Source organism: Schistocerca nitens, chromosome 5, assembly GCF_023898315.1.
Source record: "Schistocerca nitens isolate TAMUIC-IGC-003100 chromosome 5, iqSchNite1.1, whole genome shotgun sequence".
Classification (NCBI taxonomy): domain Eukaryota; kingdom Metazoa; phylum Arthropoda; class Insecta; order Orthoptera; family Acrididae; genus Schistocerca; species Schistocerca nitens.
In genome coordinates this window covers 397,458,571-397,475,463 of record NC_064618.1, presented here as the reverse complement: position 1 = coordinate 397,475,463, position 16,893 = coordinate 397,458,571, and the positions used below count along the sequence as shown (strand labels likewise).

At 37.8% G+C, this 16,893-nt stretch overlaps 1 protein-coding gene across 2 annotated transcripts in view; it reads right to left on the bottom strand.

The window, feature by feature from the left end:
- Positions 1-16,893, bottom strand: part of LOC126259481 (methyl farnesoate epoxidase-like) — a 335,865-nt gene that overhangs the window by 130,168 nt on the left and 188,804 nt on the right. For both annotated transcript variants that reach the window (XM_049956317.1, XM_049956318.1), the window contains exon 5: positions 589-709. In XM_049956317.1, coding sequence (XP_049812274.1) covers positions 589-709 — 121 coding nt within the window. The remainder of the gene's footprint in view (positions 1-588; positions 710-16,893) is intronic.

Here is a 16,893-nt window from a genome sequence, read left to right as displayed (position 1 = left end):
TCGATGATTCATCGAGCCAGTCGAGGACGCCTGACAAACGTTGAGTTTGTTCTAATTGTTCAAATGGCTCTGAGCACTATGGGATTTAACATCTGAGGTCTTCAGTCCCCTAGAACTTACAACTACTGAAACCTAACTAACCTAAGGAGATCACACACATCCATGCCCAAGGCAGGATTCAAACCTGCGACCGTAGCGGTCACGCGGTTCCGGACTGAAGCGCCTAGAGCCGCTCGGCCACCGCGGCCGCCGTGAGTTTGTCATGTAAACCTTTTGATGAAAACAGAGTTGTAAGTATAACATTTTTACCGTCCTAGAAAAACTTATGAATGTTTCTTTTATGCATCATTCGCCCTTAATAAAGGAATGTTTTTATCTAAATGCGATAATCCCAATTTTAGAAAATTGCGATAATTGTAATTGTCAGTATCCGCATAGAGGAGGGAACTTTGGAGATGGTTAAAGACTCTGAAGAGACTTATCGTAGATGCAGGCGCAAAATCCCACAGGGATGTGTAACAATCAACACACCCGATCAATCACATTTAAATTAGAAGCGTGATATAAAGTTTATTGCGCATTACTTACCCGTAAATGTTGTGTTATCATTTTGGGCTTCTTCAGCTTTTGCAATTTCACACAAATATGCATCTATGAGATCCCTCTTCTTCCCTGGAACATATGTGGCCTTGTGGCCTTCGATAAGTTTCTGGAAAACAGTAAAGGATTTTTTAAAAATATAATTGTGTAGGTTTTTACGACTTGAGTCACTTAACATAAAAGTTTTCTGAGTGTCGTACCGCTTCATAATGTGAACAAACTATGCTGGAGAAACCAAAAGAATGCCACTGCAACCGTGTCCGAAACCTTAGTTTCTCCAGGACAGCCGTTTTCTTTTCCTTTGTTTACATTATGACGCGGTACGATACTCAGAAAACTATTGTGTCAACAGTGAATAAATAGGTGTCTCTGGGTGGTGGTATTCATACCAATACGAGCAAGATGAAAATATCTTTCAGAAACGTAATGGAAGAATTTTTTCCTTTTACTTATAATTATACGGCCTTGCCAGGAACATCTGCGAGTTTTGTAACCCAATGTACAGTGAGCAATCACCTTCAAAATCTTTTGTTCACCAACAAACTGTTTCGTTTTGATGACGACGCTATGTTATTATACCAAAAAGTCTCTCGTATTTCATACGAAGCAATGGTGGGAATTTGATTTTAACGTGTGATAAAGAGTGAGGGCATTGGTTGTGACACCAGATCCGAATTCAGAGAGGTGGGGTTACATGCCACCTGCGGTCAGTTTTGTTTGGATTTTCCATTAGATTTTCTAAATTATTTCAGGCAGTTGGCAGGATGATTAAGGGACAAGTCCACAATCAATATATTACATCATCCTTCTCCAGTAAGTCTAGTGGCCAGTCTCACTTATCCCCTTGTGGAGGGAACATGAAACGTAACATTCCTTCCCTTTCACCTGCATCTGCTTGTATACTCTGCAAAACACTGTCAGGGGCATGACAGACAGTTTCTTTTATTGCTATACACTCAGACAGAGAGCATGGAAAGAATTATTGTTACTATGGTCCCTTTTTCTTTATTATTATTTCATTCTCCTTTAGGGGCAGTCTGGCAATGGCTGTTTCAACTTTCTAGGCATAGGATTGCAATTTAATTAGGAGAGATTACAACATTAAAGAATTAAATAAAGCCGGTAGGAGAAGTGATTCAGCTTAAAACAGGGGAGAAAGGACCCATCTCGGTAAAATTACGGAAACTGTTCTTAGTATTTCACTAAAAAATAGATGTCTGTAATAAAAAGTCGTTCCCTAAAAATTTATATTTACCAGACAGTTAATGGGCCAGAATTCACATAAGCATGGCAAACATTTTAATTTAATGAAAGGAAACAAAGAAATAAAGATTGTAGAGAAGATTTTAGGAAGTAGACCGACAGGACAGAAATAGTCCCATACTCAGGGAATAAGTGTAGGGGAAGGAGATTCAGGAATCTTGCATTTCTGTTCGTGGCAATATCCTAGTGGAGGTGGTTTGGCATAAAGATGGTAGTAACATTTAAATTAATAAGTAATATAGAAGTATATAACCGTGAAGAAAAAAATAGACGAAATTAGTAAAAAACAAGTAATCTTATATCAGCACAGCCACAGAATGACTCGTAGAAGATAGACAAGAAAGTAGAGTAGTCTGAAAAATTAAAAGGCAAATCCAAACGGCTTAGCAAAGTGGAAATTGGCTTAAATAAGCACGAAGCTGAAAACAGAACAAAATGTAGAAAAATAGTAATAGATGGGACAGTATCCAAGCCAAATCTGTTCCAAAAATTCTGGGTAGAAAATGGACTACGCAAGAGAGGAAAGAAGGAAGTGAACAGAAGGTGTATTGCAGAAGCCTCAAGCTAACTTAGTGGCTTGAAAGTCGTGCTTTGCAACCTGTAACAATAGCAGAAGAAGTAAACAACAGATGGTTGTTTAATATAAGTACTGTGCCGTTTCTTGCGTATGTTTAACTTACATTCATTTATTTTGCAATCTGCATCCGGTGATGGTGAGGTTCTGTGTTGTTTCGGAGATGGCGATACTACTGACAATGCTACTGGAGACGGCAGTGTTGTTTGTTATGGATTAAAACCAATGTGATACAAACACTGTCATATATTCGACAGAGCGTAGATTTTTGACTAGAACTATGATGTACAGTATGTGTTTTGTGGCACAGCTATGCACTTTTGGAGGAAGACCTGCTCACGATCTTTTACAACTTCACACAATTCGTAGTCTGCTGCCAGAAAATAACAGAAGTAACGTGATGACCTGGTTTAAGAAGGGTTGAGTTGTTAAGGAGTGAACTTAAAATTAATCGCAGTATTATCAGTAAAAACACAAAATAGTATTGTTTTTGAGGTATTCTATCTAATAGTACTAAATAGCAGATGTGTTGTGTGTGTATGTATGTGTTTATGTAAGTGTGAAAACCCTTTGTGGCTAAGATATTTAGGTGGTGTTCCTTTGTTGTTGTGTGAATGCCGGACCTGAAATTTCCTGAGAATAATTCGAATTGGGAACCCATTTATCATCATTACAAGATAGTAGTGAAGCAAATCTGATGTGGTGCACCTTGTTTGTATGGGTTGCATACATTCAGGAGCAGTAATACATTCAGGGGTAAACTATCCCCTTCCCCTTAACCTATTGTTATGCTAATTCATTTATAACAGCCAACCCATCCCCTTCCTCATCCCATCCCTCTGGGAAAAGAGATGCCAGTACTGGGGCACTTTCTTGTCACCCCTTTTCAGTTCAGTTCTGGGCCACTTTTCCCCATCATGAGAGAAACTCCCAACCCTCCCCTCCACTCCTCCACTTCTCCCTCCCTAACCCCACTTCCCCTCCCCTTCTTCCAGTTGAGAGTTAGCAGGAGAAAAGACTCAGTCTGTGCTGAGCTGCTAGAAAGAAGGATCACATGACAATAAATTCAGATCGGAGTAAATTACATTATAGAGCACATATTGTTGATATATAAAATTCAGTTTGCATGTTTTTTATTTAGTCAGTTTGCAGGAGATAGTTCACCAACCTTCCCTATCCCCATTCCCCCAGCAAGAATGCTTCCCAGCCAACCCCCTTGTAACCTCCCCCAGTTTCGCACTGAACTAAATTATTCGCATACGCTGTAGGTGAAGTTATATTTTAATTATTTTAGCGTAATATATATCTTTCCTCCTTGTCATGAGACTCATTGTTGTCCACTTCCGTTATTGTGAAAACTACTAAATGATAACATCTCCTTTCTTAAATGCTGGAATTTATTAATTAAATCACTCAATTTATTAACATTTATGAACATCAAACACTGTGTGCCATTCTGCCACTCATCTCTGGGCTTGCAACTGAGCAACCTCTCTCTCTAGCCTCTCACACCTGACTTCCACCCACGAACTCCAACACTCGACTACTGCTACCCACTCTCACATTGTTGACTGCACTCCAGTCTTTGCTTAAACCATGTGTGATATCTGCATAGTGCATAATCGGTACTACACAAGGGTACTGTATCCTTACATATCCCCACCAAAATAATACTTTAATATGAAAAAATGTAATAGTGATATTAGATTTGAATATTAACGTAGAAAAATAGATAGAAAGACAAAAAAGGAAAAAATTGTAATATTACATTATTTAGTAAAACTGTTTGCTTATTAGTGGAGAACCTCAAGTCATTAAGAGTAATTCTCATTTGTGTAAGGAAAATGGTGTTTAAGAAATTCAAGTATGACTTAATCACAGTACATTAATCAAATTATATCATTAAATCACTCACTAATTAGCAACAAGATAAGTCAGGTTAATCGCAAATGCTTGTCCACACTGCATAATGTCATTGAATTAACATAGCAACATGAAACATAATGCTGTAACATCCCAAATAAATAGTATGGCTAACTGTGATACACGAATAACAAGTGTTTATTAGCTTGATCATGAATATATTTTTTTGGAAATGAATTAAATACTAATGATCAGATAGTCACTGTATTGAATTAATAGAAACATAGACCTAACTGAATGAATGTGATCAAAAAGTAAACAAAATAATAAACAGACAACTCTAACTACTACACAATATTCACAGGAAAATATTCTATACTACCCCACATAAATTAACACTCCATTTACTTTGCAGTGGAGTGTGCGCTGATATGAAACTTCCTGGCAGATTAAAACTGTGTGCCCGACCGAGACTCGACTCGGGTTCGAGTCTCGGTCGGGCACACAGTTTTAATCTGCCAGGAAGTTTTAGAGCATCTCTTGTCTTGCAACATTTCTTATAGATGATACGGTTTAATGTTTTCTACATGTTGTAGCTATGATACTGACCGGACTGCACCATTTCAATTTCAACCGAATTAGGGTGAACAAGTTTTCTAATTTTGAATGGTCCTCTGTAGCAGTGATGAAACTTTTGTATCTCATCATTTGCACTTGATGATTTTGTATGAGTTCGAATAAGTAGTAAATCACCGACTTTGTACGTAATGGGCTTCACTATCTTGTCATGTGCCAGCTTCTGTTCTTCTGCTCGTTTCTTCATCGTCTCCAACGCGATTTTAAAGCGCTCCTCTTGCGTAATTTCCTTCTATTGCGGAAAGGAAATGTATTCATGAAAGATACTGTCAGTTTTCTTTCCAAAGAGAACTGTACATGGCGGCACTCCCGTTGAATCATGCGACAAACTACTAATTACTGTTTCAAAATCGGTCAATCGTTCTATCCATCTTTTATGTTTCTTCCCACCATGTGCACGAAATAAACGTCCGAGTTCACGCATTTGACGTTCAGTCGGGTTGGACGTGGGTCTTCATCATTAATAAAATCTTTCCATAAGTGTGACAAAAATTGTCGACCATTGTCCGATAAACTGCACTCTGGCTTGACAGTATTTAATAAGTATTCTTCCCTGAGTTTCTTGATTATGATCTTACTGTAGGTTTTCCTGAGTGGGTAAAGGCGTACAAATTTCGAAAAGACATCCATCACAACCAAAATATAGTAAAATTCCCTTTTGATCTGGGTAGCGGTCCATAGAGATCGAGAGCTGAAATTTCACCAGGATTTTGAGGTATAATGCAATGCATGAAACCTTTGTGCTGAATTGTAGACACTTGAGTTTTTTGACAGAGATCGCAAGATTTTAGAATTGGTTGTACTTTTCGTGCCATGTTATCGAAGATGACGTTCTCTTGCAATTTTAATATACCTTTACGTGGCCCAAAATGAGCATAGCTCACGTGAACGTATCTTATTAATTCATCCACTACATGTTTGGGTATACATAGCCTCCAATGATCAGAATTCAAGTTGCTTCGCCGGTAAAGGATACCATCTTGTTTTAAATAATATTGACGTATCTTACCACTATTCTCGGCATTAGGATCATCATATTTTTCTTTAACCATCCTCAATATTTCGTCTGCGTCCTGTTTCTATTGATGATCCGCAGAATCTTGGATATATGACGCTCGCCTTCGACACCTCGCATAAAATGAATCCTTATGTCTTTCTGGCGTGGATGCGCAACATTAACTGAATCTTGTCCTTCTGATAGCCTTGGCAGCACACCCGGTACGACGTTCTGCTTTCCTGGTATGTACTGAATCTCAAAACTGTATTGCTGAAGCATTAACGACCACCGGTTTAATCTATTGTGCATCAATTTGCAATTCATCAAGATGAGAGTTGGCAATACTCTCTTAGGATTTAAAGGTTGGCTACATCGGGCACACACAACCTCTGGAATCTAAGATATTGTTGTTGCGCCTCGCAGCGCACGGATTAATCGGTAGCAATTTGGAGGCCAGTGTAGGAGCCCGCCTGCTGTGGTGCGCACATGTGTTGGGCGATGGGGTTGTAGCCGAGCTGCCATGCTGCCGTACTGCCGTGTCCGCCAGCAGCGGCAAAGGATTTGGTATTTAGTTGATATTTTTTATAATTTGCAGCGCGCTTATTAATTTGAAGAAAAGGGTTTGTGTATGCGCATAGCAGCAGACGGTAATTTTGATAACGATAGGAGTTGAATTCTTAAGGGGAAACCATTGTTAGATTAAGTATTGATTTTTGTCATTGATTTCTTTTGTAATTGTCAGGGAATTGTTTCACTATGTATTCAATTGAGAAGTATTTCAGTCTGTCTCAAGAGTTTGATTAATTTGTAATATTGCTTTAATCTCACTGGAGACAGATTTAAAAACGAAGCGATTGTTCAAAGAGCTTCTAGCGTTTTGTTAATTGAATGAGAAAGAATCGCTTTCAGAATATAGTTTTTTGTTTGGGTTATCATTTATCCAGTTTAGATTTGACCAAGCCCTTTCTCTTAAATTATATGTAGTTGTAGTAAGCAGCAGCAGCCGCAGCAACAGCAGGAGCCGCCATGCAGAACATGCATTGCACTCAGCATGAATAATAGGTTTTTTTATGTTTTTGTTAAATAAGGAATGCAGCAGAAAGACCAAGTAAGTTATTTGTTGCGCACAGGACCAATAAAAAAAGAATAAAGTTTTGGCGATCTCTGTAATAGTAATGTTAACAAGAGTACAAGCACGAGATTTTCAGTAGAAAACACGAGATAAGAAGATAGAGCTCGCGACTTTCACCTGTCGACATGCCTGCCAGGATACGTTTTTTTTTTTTTTGGATGAGTCGTAGTTAGATATGCTTCGTCTTTCTACTGCCAACTGCAAGCTTACGCAACAATAATCATTAATGGAGGCACAGCATTTTGATCGCTTGCGCACTGCTTCGTATTAACAAAATTATATTTCAGCAGTTTTGTCTTTGAATTTGTTGGTGCATTGTATAATAGTTAATTGAACAGTGGAATTTTTAAGATAGCGGTGTATTTTAGTGACATGTTTTCGTTCGTATTGTAACAATGAAGACGCGAGCACAAAAGAAAATGGAAAATAATGCAGATGCTACTGCAAACGCGAACGTAGATACGGTTGCAAACATGAATGTAGGAGCGGTTTCAAACGCAGTTTCCGAAAATTCGGAACAGAGAGTAGAAAATTCTTTTGAGAATATTGAGATCCGGGAATTTTCGAACAATACTGCGGAGAATCGGAATGTAGGCGATCATTTGCCAACAATGCGTGATGAACAACTGTGTGCTACACGCAACTTAGGACATGACAATACAGTGACGCAAACAGAACGCATTATGAGAAATTCCAGCGTTGCTTCGGCCTCAAAAGTGCACAGTAATTTTGTATTCCCCACTTTCGGTGGAAATTCAGGCCTGGTTGCCAATCCGATAGAGCGGAGTAATTTTGCCTTTCCTTCTGTTAGTGGAAATGCAGGCACTGCTTCTGCTGTAACAGAGAAGAGTAACCTTGTACTCCCTGCCCCCAGTAATGATGTTTTACAATTATTACTGAGTAAACTCACTGAATTCAATGACAGACAGGAGAGTAAAGTCACTGAATTTAAGAGTAAACTCACTGAATTTAATGACAGACAGGAGAGTAAACTCACTGAATTTAATAACAGACAGGAGAGTAAACTCACTGAATTTAATAACAGACTGGAGAGTAAAGTCACTAAATTTAAGAGTAAACTCACTGAATTTAATGACAATAATGCAAAGAATTTCAAATCGCTTCAGAACGAAATTAACGAGAATCTCACATTGTTTCAGGGTGAGGTGAATGACAATATAAATAGTAAATTTGAAGAAATGACCAGTCAGTTGAAAAGTCAGCTACGTGAAGAATTCAAATCAGATATTAATTATCTTGTATCCCGACTTGATCACGTACAAAATGTTGATATTGTTGAAGTGAAACGACAGACGTCACAACAAGAACTGCAAGTAGAGGAATTAGCGAAAAATGTTGAGTCATTGTAATTAAAGACCACCAATGAAGTTTCAAAGATAGAAACTCAATTAACGACAGTAGCTAAACAGGTAGATGAATTATCCATGAAAGTGACGGAACTGAGTAGCGGGTTAGATACGAGGTCAGATGACACTCAGCCGGTACCGATCGCGGATACCGAAGAATTTCGTCTGCAAAGTTTTAAACAAGAGCAGATGACAATTAATCAGCAAAACAAACGTGATGTAAAAAAAAATACAGGAACAGCTTGCCAGCATCGAAGAAAAGATCGATCGCAGCAATGACACGGGTAGATCCGATAATTATCAAATTGGTAATGACAATGAGCGCGTTAATTATGGAAATGCCGATTTTCTCGTGGATATGACAAGTTTGCGGGGCGTAATGAAGGAAACGTGAGTCATGCTGTAAAAGAAAACTCATCCGCTAAGAAAAATGACGAGTTTGACTATAAGCATTTTCTCACAGTTAGGAAATTAAAAATTTTTCGGAATGCTAGTCACGAAATCCACCCTCGAGAGTGGTTACAACAATTTGGCTATTCTTTACCACCAACATGGCCAATTGGCCACAAACTGGAATTCATTTGCAGTTATCTTGAAGGAGAGCCTGCAACAAGAATGCGCTCAATAGTACGTGAATGTCACACATATGGTGATTTTTATCACACATTCTTATCTGCTTACTGGTCAGAGACTACACAAGATCGTGTAAAACAGTACATCATTATGATGCAAAGTTATGAGCAGTCGAAATTTTCAACTCCAGTACAATATTTTGAAAACATGATGCGCATGAACAGATATTTAACGAATCCGTACAGTCAGTCGGAATTAATTCGTATCTGTTTGACAAAACTGCCGATCAGATTACGCCACATAATTTTGGCAGGTAGGTGCAAAGATGACTTGGAGGCATTCCAAGCTCTTTTGCAAGAATTAGAATTTGACAACTACGAAAACACACAAAGAGATAATAGTAATCAGTATTGGGAAAATAATAATCCCCGGCGTGACCGTAAACGCGTATGGAACTCGGACGAACCTCACGCGTACAGGGCGGAAGAAGATAGGCGCGATATGCGACATCAACCGTATAACACAGATCATAGACGGCAGAGAAATGATTTTATGATCATAGGAACTCTCAGTACAGTAATAGAGATCGCGGACCGCGAGAGCAAAGGTGTTATGGTAATGAAAATTATTTGAGAAGGAATGGTCGCGGTAGGGCCCACCGAAATTGGCGCGGACACGCAAATTACAATTCGGAACGCGGTGCTCATGCAGAATACAGAGCATCGAGCCCACGTGAAAATTATGGTCATAACAATTACGAGAACCAAAACAGTTATGATGAAGGGACAAATCAAAATTGGCAGGATCGCAGAAATTCCAATTTAGAGCGTGGGGACAATGTAGAAATCAGACCACCCAACCCAAGCAATAATTCGCCGCAATACGAGCTGGCACAACAATGACTAGCAACAAGGACTACAAACGAACCGTTTGTAGCGGCGGAAAGCCGACATACAAATTATGTTAACTTTGTTGGACTGGAGGACATTAGGGACACATTATTACAAGAAAATGATAACAGCGAAACTATGTATGCTCGTCCAATTATAAAAATCTCGGTAGGAAATATTCTACTTTCAGCTGTACTTGATTCTGGTAGCCCTGTGAATGTAATTAGCGAGACAATGTTTAAGAAGTGTGAACAGGCATCTGTTTGTCCAACCTTGCCATTATTAATGACCAAATTAAAGGGAGTCATTCAAGGAAAGAGTGTAGACGTATGCAATCAGACTTCTTTAGTTTTCAGGTGTCAAGGACACGAGTTTTCTGCAAATTTCTTAGTAGTCCCTCTTTTATCAACAGAAATGATTTTGGGTGTGGAATTCCTACGTGAACAACCCATTAGTGCAATGTTAAACTTTTGTAATGCTGAAGTCATGTTACGAGTAAATAAAATGCTAGTTAGGCTTAAATTTCAAGGATGGTTAACGAAGGAGGATGAGGAAGTGTCTTATCTGCATTTTCTCTTTCCGCTTGAGGCACAACAATCACTGAATTTGTCTAATAGTTGCACAGATAACATCACTACGTTTTACTGTGAAACAGAACAACCCATTAGTGCAGAACAATTAATTAAAAGGAAAGTTTACTGAGACGAAGTAGATCCTAATGCAGGCAATGATGAGTTATTTGCAATATTACAAACAAATTGTGAAGTTTTTTCTCAAAAGACAGGAACAATACGTAACTTTCTTTATGAATTCAAGGTCAAGGAACATAATAAATTTTTTGTACCACCATACGTCATCCCATTGACATACAGAGACAAAGTCAAACAGGAAATACAATCCATGTTAGAGCAGGGAATCATCGAACCTGCTATGAGTTCATATAACAGCCCATTACACGTGGTTAAGAAAAGGGATAATTCCATTAGACTGGTTCTTGATTCCAGACAAATTAACACAGTAATCCAACCTGAAACCGATAGACCACAGACACTAGATGAACTATTGCAAAAATTCCATGGAGTGAAGGTGATGTCATCTTTGAATTTACGAAGGAGTTTTTGGCAAATAGAATTAAATCCTAGGTGTAGGAAATACACAGCTTTCCTCTGTTTTGGAAACTGTTACCAATTTCGAAAATTGCCATTTGGTCTCAACGTTTCGTCAGCTGCATTTATCCATGGTTTGAATAGAATATTACCGACACACTTAAAAGACAGGATCACCACTTATGTTGACGACATTTTGATTGCAGAAAATTCATGGACAAAACACAACCAAGTATTAAGTGAATTATTACAAACATTTTGAGAACATGGCATTACAGTAAATTTACTGAAATCGGAATTCGGTAGAACACAAATCAAATTTCTTGGCCACATTGTTACAACAAAAGGCATTCTACCTGATCCAAAAAAATTAAATGCAATCAAAGAAATGCCCCTACCAACAAACAAGCGACAATTAAGAGGATTTTTGGGACTAATAAGTTTTTATCGTCGTTTTATTAACCTACAAAGCTTGTCAACACCTAGATTATGTCAAGTAACAGGTAAGAACACAGTTTGGGACTGGGATCATGATGCTCAAACAGAGTACCACGATTTGAAAACTGCACTACTGAATCTACCTGTATTGTCACATCCTGATTTATCCCTTGATTTTTGCCTTTCGACAGATAGCTCAAGATCTGGGCTTGGTGTCGATTTGTTCCAAGAAGTTGTTGAAAACGGAATTCATACTCAGAAAAGTATAGCTTTTGCCAGTCGAGTATTAACAAAATCAGAGCGCAACTATTCAGTCACGGAGCTGGAAGCATTAGCCATAGTACGGGCGTTTGATAAATTTCGTTACTATCTGCAAGGCAAGCACACAAAAGTATACACCGACCATCGGGCGTTACAATTTCTCATGTCAGCCAAATTAAATCACGGACGTTTAAAACGCTGGGCTTTGTTTCTTCAGGAATTTAACTTCACTGTTATATATATTCCTGGTTCACAAAACATAATTGGTGATGCGCTTTCACGAGCACCTGTTGTTTTAGCTCAAAGTAGCGAGGAAGATTGCTTATAATACAATTACAGCTTACTCTACATGCTTAAGGTTGCTTTTGAAAACTTCATTTCATCCTCATTAAGTGACATTGCTCGTGAACAAGAAAAGTATTCGATTTGGAAGGATATAAAAAGGAAGTGGGAGAGTAAGTCACATCCTGCTATAAGACAGCTTTATATCATACGTGATAACATCTTATTCAGACGCAGACGTCCTGACAGTCCTTCTTGGGTTTTATGCATACCAGACGAACTTGTAAATAAACTCATTTGGTACACACATCTCAGTTATGCCCACTTTGGTGCGAAGAAATGTTTTCAAAAATTACGAGACACATGTTATTTTTACAATATGGAAAAGAGAATCCGTAAAGTCCTGGCAATATGCAAGTTATGTCAGAAAGCAAAACCACCAACAGTGACACACAGAACACCACTATTTCCAATCATCCCAGTCAAATTAAAAGAGATGGCTGCCGTGGACATCTTCGGACCAGTTATAAGATCTAGACAAGGCCATTCATATGTTTTCGTAGCTGTTGAGCTTACTTCGAAATTTGTCTCATTCACACCTTTACGAAAAGCTACAGCAAAATCAGTGTCTACAGCATTCTTCAAGAATTTCTTGAAGGAAGTAGGGCACGTTGACAAGGTGATTTCTGACAATGGCCCACAATTCTGTTCCAACAGTTGGCTGAAAACCTTGCGACGCAGGAAATTTAAACCAGTATTTATATCACGTTTTTTGCCATCATGTAACCCATCAGAACGTATCATGAAGGAGTTAGGTAAACTTTGCAGATTGTACTGCCATCGCCAACATAGAAACTGGGACGTACATTTATCCAATTTCCAAAACATTATTAATGAACTACCTAATGATTCCACTACCCTGCCTCCACTGCTTGTGTTAAAAAATAAACAACCACCAGATAAGTTAAAACAATTAGTAGCCTTCCCTGCACAGCGACGTTTAAGTATATTTGATGGGCAACAGTATAATTAGGAAACCTTCGACCTGACACTTGTTCTGATTTATGAGGTAGTTTGAAGAATGATGATTTATGTGGATTTTTCGTGTTTATTAGTTTGCCAGGTAAGGCGTATTAGGATTTATGGGCCACTCATGATTAGTGTGACACAGTGAGGGAGCACTTTGCAGACATTTATAGAACAAGAGAAGGTAAGAAAGATACACTTCTAAACGAAGAAACCCACAACGGTATTCTATGAAGGAAGATATAGCTTATACACATTTGCGTAAAATTTAAGTCACAGTAATGTTAAGGTAGAGTACCCACTTACTTAAAATCTAAGTCACAGTAAAGTTAAGTCACGAAAGTCACGAAAGGGGTTCTGATACAAATACACAGCAAAGTGTTGAATTATGTGATGAATGAGTGCCGAGAATATTTTTTTTTTTTTTGCTCTCTGAAATTGTGGGCTGGTAAGAATGATAGGGTTGTTTCTCTTCTTATTGTTGTTAAGGTTGACTTTATTGCATTTCTTACAGGAGACATGATCGCAACGGAAGTTTTCTCCATTGCAAAAACGAAAGCACTTAACGTGACGTAATTTTGTGTAGTAGACGATATTTTCAGATTGGAGCGTAGCACGCTTACCGTTAAGGGTCACAAGAAGAAAGACGTTCCAGAAACACTCGGCCGTGACAAAAACACCGAGCTACGACCTAGATAATTATGTCGTGCATTAAACGATTTCTTTTCTCTTTCCAGAGCGAAATGACTTCTTACGCCAAGAGGCGAGAGTATCTGCCATATTCTATGAATGTGTAAATAGTAGTGTAAAATAAGCCAATTTAATATTTATCTTCTGTTTTTCTATTTCATGATTGTCATTTAGTGATGCAGTGCCGATTCCAGCATGAGGTTAATTGTAAGGTGATGGTTTTTCTCATGTCATGTCATAAATTTATTTCTTGTCACCTTGATGAATAAACTATTTCTTTAAGTTTCTACTAGACAGATGGAGGGGTTTTGTGTGTTGTATTTTGTAAATAATCTATTTTTTATTATGTACTTTGTAGGTTGTTTCTTATTCTTGTTCTTTGTGACCGTCCAAGGTATGGCCACACAGATTAATACAAAGACTAGGGAGGCCTCCAAACAGAGACAATGAGAACTCCATATAAAAACGATTGAGACGCTATACCACAGACATTGACGTTCGACATCAGAAATATTGAGTCATTACAGACTAATAATTATAAATTTGGTATAACTTAGTAATTAGAGTATAAAAATTCTGACGCAAAGTCACGTAATTATTCACTAAATTTTGTACATATTCATGAATTAATTTGGCAAGCCGTTGGCTAGACTTTTTCTAAATGATTTTGTAACTTTTATTATTTTAGCATCACTATGGAATTACTTTTCTATTTGCAGGATTATTTAAATATTTTATAACCAAAATGTACATAACAATTACTGTAACAAATATTGTAACATTCTTTTTCAGCATCACTAGTAATGTGAAAATAGTAGGTAATTAGAGTTCGATGGCACAGGATTTATACCTTGAAATTAAAATAACATTTTTTGTGTGGTGCCATATTTGTAATGATTCGTGGTCACAATCAAAACTTTACCACTGTTATTGTCCAAACTAATCGTAAGAAAATTAACTTGCCACCGTGTGGTCAGCCTCATATTATGACAGAATTGAAAAATACATGCCACAAATCGGTGATTGATGTGGCGAGAAATTTAAAGAAAATTGACTTTGCCACCGTGTGGTGAGCCTCACATTATTCATGACTTGAGATATATGCCACAAATCTGTAATTGCTGCGGCAATAGAGTTAAAGAAAACATTTAAATGAGCTCAGAGCTCACATGCCTGTTTATATGATATAATATTATTCCTTGCTTCATTTATGTAATTAGAGATATCGTATTTTAAAGGGAGAATCTATTTTCTATAAAATATGACGTTTTCAGTATATAGAAATACTCGACCGAGATTTGTACTACATACGTTTGAGGAGTTACTTCGGCAATAACACAGTGACGTGTGGTTGTCAGTGGACACGAAGTCCCTGAGTCTGCCAACACTGTCAAACTGTGTCATCCTGGGAGAATGGACGTTACGTATGGTTGTAAGTGGACACAAGGTCCCTGAGTCTGCCTGCGTTGTCAAACTGTGTCACCAAAGGAAAATTTGACTTCAGGTGTCGTTGTCAGTGGATTTGAAGTCCCTGAGTCTGCCTACACCGTAAATTAACTGATGTTGGAATATTAGTGTGGTTGTCAGTGGATATGAAGTCCCTGAGTCTAGTGCACTTAAAACATGTAGACCTGGTTTCTTTTGACCAGAGGGAACTGCGAGCATAAAAACATACAGTATCATGTAGTCAGACCACTACTGATTAATGTCATGGAAACGTAAGTGCACAGATGCAGAAAATAAAATATTATTTTTTACTAGTTATTAGGTAATGTTCGCTTATTGAAGACTATTCAATGCTTAAGTAGTTACACATCTGTTAAAACTTATATGATCTTTTTTATCTACTTATGTAAGAAACTTGTTATATTTCCTTTTATGTTTTCTTATTACATACATACTAGGCTAGCAACATTTTCATATTACTTTTGTAAAAGGAGCCATGTTTTCTCCTTTCCAATCAATTAGACAAGCAACATTTCTGCCATTTTGTATAAAATTTTAACATTTTTCTCTTGCCTATATGCCATGCAAGAAAATTTTCGTCGTCTTTTTTTAAAAAAAATTACTTAGATGCTAAGCAAGAAATACTTTTAGTGATTGGATATAAATTGTAACATTTTTTCTCTATGCCTAATTTTTTTATCGTTTTGTAAAAAATTTTACTGTTTGTTCCTTTCCAATATGTTAGGCAAGAATCACACCGCAAAATTTTCAAAAATGAGGTTGGGGGTTATGAGAGTTGGCAATACTCTCTTAGGATTTAAAGGTTGGCTACAGCGCGCATACACAAGCTCTGGAATCTAAGATATTGTTGTTGCGCCTTGCAGTGCACGGATTAACTAGTAGCAATTTGGAGGCCAGTGTAGGAGCCCGCCTGCTGTGGTGCGCACATGTGTTGGGCGAGGGGGTCGTCGCCGAGCTGCCATGCTGCCGTACTGCCGTGTCCGCCAGCAGCGACAAAGGATTTGGTATTTAGTTGATATTTTTTATAATTTGCAGCGCGCTTATTACTTTGAAGAAAAGGGTTTGTGTATGTGCGTAGCAGCAGACGGTAATTTTGATAATGATAGGAGTTGAATTCTGAAGGGGAAACCATTGTTAGATTAAGTATTGATTTTTGTCATTGATTTCTTTTGTAATTGTCAGGGAATTGTTTCACTATGTATTCAATTGGGAAGTATTTCAGTCTGTCTCAAGAGTTTGATTAATTTGTAATATTGCTTTAATCTCATTGGAGGCAGATTTACAAACGAAGCGATTGTTCATAGAGCTTCTAGCGTTTTGTTAATTGAATGAGAAAGAATCGCTTTCAGAATATAGTTTTTTGTTTGGGTTATCATTTATCGAGTTTACATTTGACCAAACCCTCTCTTTTGAGTTATATGTAGTTGTAGTAAGCAGCAGCAGCCGCAGCAACAGCAGGAGCCGCCATACAGAACATGCATTGCACTCAGCATGAATAATAGGTTTTTTTATGTTTTTGTTATATAAGGAATGCAGCAGATCAAGCAGTGGCAGCAGAAAGACCAAGTAAGTTATTTGTTGCGCACAGGACCAATAAAAAAAGAATAAAGTTTTGGCTATCTCTGTAATAGTAAAGTTAACAAGAGTACAAGCACGAGATTTTCAGTAGAGAATACGAGATAAGAAGATAGAGGTCGCGACTTTCAAAGAATGATAATGCTTTGTGAT